The sequence below is a fragment of the Scardinius erythrophthalmus genome (genome assembly GCF_964197995.2).
Source record: "Scardinius erythrophthalmus genome assembly, chromosome: 10".
NCBI lineage: Eukaryota > Metazoa > Chordata > Actinopteri > Cypriniformes > Leuciscidae > Scardinius > Scardinius erythrophthalmus.
The window spans coordinates 8,207,204-8,212,634 of NC_138230.1; the positions used below are offsets into that span (position 1 = coordinate 8,207,204).

Sequence of the window (5,431 nt, forward strand, 5' to 3'; positions counted from 1 at the left end):
TTATTTTCATCACTGTATCCATAAAGAACACCTGAGAGAGACCTTCTGCTGATTTACAGTCAAATATGATCAAACAAACTTAACATCGATAAAACCCACTGGCCTTTTGCATGATTTAGTCCCTTCAAAATAAAGGCTTAAAGACATTATAGTTCACCAGAAAACGCAATAACAACCACTTCTGCAGGTTTACTTTAATAAAATAAAGGTTCTGGTGGTTCCATGTCCTCCCGGGTCCCAGGAATAGACTTTTGTCCTTTAGTGATTTTTCTTTTCTGGAGTTTAAAGTCTGGATGTAGAGCACATTCATCAGGGCTTTACAGAGATATCAAATGTTTGAGGGTTTCACCATCACATCAACTTCTCCTCGGTCTTTAAAAATGACTGACATTCATTTAGTGATCAAATTTAGCAATTGTTTGTCGTAATCAAATTCTCAGGAAAATGTTATGCGGTCTTTCTGTTACAACACAGGGTTGATTTCACACACGTCCACTGTAGAGACACCAGGACTTGTTTATCAGGCATTCTGGGAGACACAACAAGTGAATAAGGAAAGATATTATATAATATTCATATAAAATATTATTATGAAAATGTTGCCTATTATTATTACGCTTCTTTTTTCATTACATGTGGCCCCAAGAACACATTAAAATGCAAATTAGATAGATAAAGTTTTGAATGGGACTATGCAGTTATGGCAATTTTACCCACATAGGCTATTGCATAAAGCAAAATGGTGTATGAATTAATTCCGTTATATTTTTCATAACGTAGGTGAGAATCATCTTTATGCAAAATTTGGTTAAAAATCCTTCAAAAATTGATTGGTGAATGAAAAAAAATCCCATTGTTTTTGCCTATATGTAATTTCATGTCATTTTATGTCTTGCCACTACAGAGGACATAACATAAAATAAGAATAAAAAATAATAATAATTTGGTTTCTTATGCTCTGAACGAAATGAAAAAATACTAAATTCAAAAAACTTTTTCTGGGTGTCAGGAGGAAGAAGAACCTTTAACATCCACGGAACCTTTACAGTGGAAACATGTTTTGTAGAGTTTAAAATTAAGAAGAACATTTTGGAACCTTTTTTTAAAGAATGATATGTTTTTTTGGATATAATTTCTTCAGGTCAGTGTTTCGGGATTCTTTAATCACCAATATACCTAATTTCGAATGAATTTGACAGTAAAGATTTTTTATAAAACATGTTTTTTTTTTTTTCCTTTATCTTCAAGAACGCGTGTGTATGGTTGTTTTCAGAGGCCGTTCTGCACGGGTTCTGTGGTGTGGATGATCTCCGGGGACTGGCAGGCCGGGCTGCCCGGTACACTCTGTTCGCTGTCGGTATCGCTGCCCTTTTTAACCCCGGTTGACCCGGGCTCGCAGGCGCTGTGCGTTTTCACGTGTTTACTGAGATGGTCGCTGCGCATGAAGCGCTTGTTGCACACCGGACAGGCGAATCTCTTCTCCCCGGTGTGTGTGCGTAAATGCCGCTGGAGCTCGTCGGACCTGGTGAAGCGCTTCCCACAGAACAGCCAGTTACAGACGAACGGCCTCTCGCCGGTGTGCCAGCGCAAATGCGCTTTGAGGTGAGAAGTCTTTCCGTATACTTTCCCGCAGCCCGGGATGTGGCAACTGTGGAGGCCTTTCCTGCGCAGACTGGCCCCCGCGGGCCCTAACCTCTCCGCCTCGTGGCAGTTCGGACAGTCGCAGGTGGCTCTGCCCGAGTAGCGCCTGGTGGATGAGCGTGGTGACCCGGCGAGCGGTAACACCGGGGACCCGGATAAAACTGCGCTCGTGGCACCGGGACTGGTTTCTGGGTAGGTGGCGGATAAAACCGGTTTGAATCCGTCCATCAGGTGCTGCCCACCAGTAAGAAGATGCGGAGATGGACTGGTACTGAATGCGGAGTGAGTTATGGTGGAATAGTCTGAGTTGTACCCGCTCAGGGGCGAATGTAAAGAGGTCTGGAGCGCGGCGCCGTTCGCGCTTTGAACATCAATCCAGCCGGTGCCCATATCCCACCAGGAGGACCCGCTACCGGTGCCCACGTCCCCGGCGGAGATGCCACCATGCGCGGATTTGAACCAAGTCTCATACGGGTGCGCGACGCTCATCCTCGGGTAAATCCCCTGCAGGGTGTCCACTTTCGAGATGAACACCGACTGCGCGCTCGGGTCCGGGGAACTGTTAGCGACTGAAGTCTGAAACACGGGATAATCGTTTCCAAACGGACTGGTGGATGTGTTCGAGCCCGTTAGTGAGAACGAGCTGTTGGCGCTGAATGTCTCGTTCCGTTGCGCGCCGAACGGGGAGAGGGAACAGCTGCTGGGCGCCGCGCGCTTCCACGGGTGAAAACCTCCTTTTCCAAACGAGCCGCTGTCCGAGGAGGGACTCGAGCTCCCGATTTTGTTACAGGTTGCTGCTAACATGGCCAGTGGAGTGGATCCAACCCTCGGTTCCTCCTGTGACCATTAAAAAAAACACATGGTTTACGAGACAAATCATGAACCTTGCCGCATTGCAAAATATGGTCAATTTACAGCATAATATCTGAAATTTGTCTAAAACAGAGTTGCAATGCAGCCCATTTTACACATATTGATGCAATAAACTTTTCTACGATAATAATGCAATCAAAATATAACTTTTTTTTTTTTTTGCTTTAAATGCTTGCGATAATTTGTTCTTCGAAAGCAAAGAGCTGCAATAGTTTATTAAACTTTTCAGAATCTGCTATTATTTTCATTAAATTAAAGGGGAACTTTTTCATTCAAACCAACGAGGACCCAGAAACAAAAACACCAATCTGAAGAGCATATGCCGAAACATCAAGAACTGTTCAATCTCCGGAAATGAAATGTTGTTTTCGCTAATTTTGTAAACAGTATACGGTCTTTAAAGAAGTATCGAATAAAAAGGCGAATAAGCAAATATTCTTTTCAATAAACAGTTTAAGAACTTTAGGATATGCTATAGTGCAATCCGAATGTAACTTTCATTACGCACAAGATTACTAATGTAACCTTACATCAAATAAACTTTATATAACCTTAGATTGCTCTCATTTCAGCTGAAAATCCCAGACACTCTAAATATCGCAGGACGCGAGAGATGTAGCCACACTCACCCCAAGAAGTGAAGTTGCCATCACCTGTGAAAGGTCTTCACATTTATAAGTCTCTCGGCTGTTTTGGAGACTTTTACCGCCCACCGCTGCACAAATGCGTTCGGCTCGAGCTTTGAAGATCCACCAGATCGCGCTCGACCAATCAGATCAGCGGAAACTCTTGGGAGTGCTGCGTTCGGTGATGATGTCATCGGCGGAGCTCTCGGTGACGTGTTGCGCTGGGAATTGTTTACAAGTGGGAAGGGCGGGCGGGTGAACCTTTCGTGGACCTTTTTTTTTGGCTAATTGTTGGGGATACCCATGTAAGGGTAACTAATATTTTATGCTAATGAGATGCTTGTAGGTGTTTCTTCATATTTTATTTCGCTGCGCAAAATTCAACACTAATATGAAATGGATATTAGATTTCATACTAATATGAAATATATAAACAGTGCAGGATTAATTTTTGCCTTAGATGTGTGTTTTTATGAGGGCGTGGCGGGGTTGAAGTGGGAGTTGCACGTGCTGGAGCAGCAGCTTCACACACAACAGGAGATGAACTTCATGCACGAGCTCAATCCTCTTTCATCTCATTCACTGCAGAGATTCACGCGCGCTCGATCCACAGGCATTCCTGCACTGCTTGCTCCTGATCTCACTCACTCCAGTTTATGGGAAACACCTTTTGAAATGATATACAGTGCATTTAAAGTTGCAACATATTTAAAGTGCAACGGATGCAAAAAGTCTAAGATTACCAGTTGGCCAATCCGTCTATTTTGTAACGCTATTCTTTTCTAACGCATTCATTGCAAATTATACAATTTGAGTGCGAAGAAATTAATTTGAGAATGATTTTGGTTTGCTTTAATTACAGTAGAACTTGTAGAGGTCATAAAGAGCATTTTGGGTTTTAATGGAAGCAAGAATACCAAAGCAGTTGGTCACAGATTTACCTAATTTGATTTATCTAGAATTATATATTTGAAAATTTTATTTGCTTTAACTTTCAGATTTTATTTTATTTTTTATTTTTTTTAAATTAGATTTTGAACCCCAGATATGCAGTGGACAGGAAACGAAATGCGCAAAAGTGATAAAACAGTAACAGTGTTTCACGCGCGCGCGCTCGGAGGGAAACACATCATCATGCAGTGCACGTGCGCATCATGCGTTTAATTTGACTTTCAAATTTAATAAAGAGGTGAGCTTTAATCACACGTGATTTTATTTGTTTGATATTAATGTTCGATCATTACAGGGCAGCGGGGGAAAGTTAATTAGTGCAAATCAAGCGCGGGATCAATTCAGTTTTCAGGTCAGAATTAGAACAACTCATTTGATTTTATATAGGCTAATATAATCAGACATAACCTAGCTACTATTTTAGTATAGGTTTCTCTTAATTTGCTCATATTTATTCATACACTTCTAATTAATTGTTTAATTTTCTCTTACAGTGTTTTTCATTTCTGGAAATGCGACCTATACATTTATATAAATAAATTAACGAAATAGTTTTCATATGGAAAATTTGCTTTATTATACACTTGTATTTTAAAGTAGTCTATACAGGATAAATGGCCATACTTTAGTGAAAGACTGAAACAAAACGTCTATTTTCTGTTTTGCTGTGCGACTTTTTTTCTTCTTATACAAAATAGCCTACAGAAAAATCGGTCAAACACATATTAGTCATTTCAATTTCACGCCCTTTACAAAAAATGTTTTTAATTCAATTTCAAAATAAAATCATTGTGGTAACTTCGAAGTTACCCGGAGTTCAGAGGTCATGATACAGTAGACCTGAACAGATGTCTCTCTCTCTCTCTCTCTCTCTCTCTCTCTCTCTCTCTCTCTCTCTCTCTCTCTCTCTCTCTCTCGCATTCTTTCCCACACGTATATGTGCAGAAATCTCGTGAAGAACCTGTTCTCATAATAAGCGCGTTAACACGGACCATCGAGCACCGACAAAACGCACCGACCGAGAGAGAGGGGGAAGAATAGGGGGGGCTTTAATTGTTTGCTTGTTGGTTGTTGAGAGAACATAAAATATCTCTACAGAAATGCACAGAGAACCCTTTTAATATCCTGCAATTACATACATGGCAATTAAGGCCAATCATGAGAAATCAAATTCCATTTTGCATTTCGGGATCCGCAGATAACAAGAACACTTCTGATTGCAAGAACACTTCTCGCTGGAATGTGCTTTGAGAATTTATTTTCAGGCATGGTTTTCTTCTAAGAAATGTTTCTTTCTCTTTTTATTCTAGTAAATGAAGAAATGAAACTCCCCTTCCCAG

General features: G+C 40.9%; 1 protein-coding gene across 1 annotated transcript; it reads right to left on the bottom strand.

Annotated features, from left to right (window-relative positions):
- Nucleotides 1–1,269: 1,269 nt before the first annotated feature.
- sp8a (sp8 transcription factor a) lies at nucleotides 1,270–3,164 on the bottom strand (the record flags this gene model as incomplete). The annotated part of the gene is made up of 2 exons (XM_081376923.1): nucleotides 1,270–2,478; nucleotides 3,144–3,164. 2 exons carry the CDS (start codon nucleotides 3,162–3,164, stop codon nucleotides 1,270–1,272), a joined length of 1,230 nt encoding a protein of 409 aa, XP_081233049.1.
- Nucleotides 3,165–5,431: the final 2,267 nt, after the last annotated feature.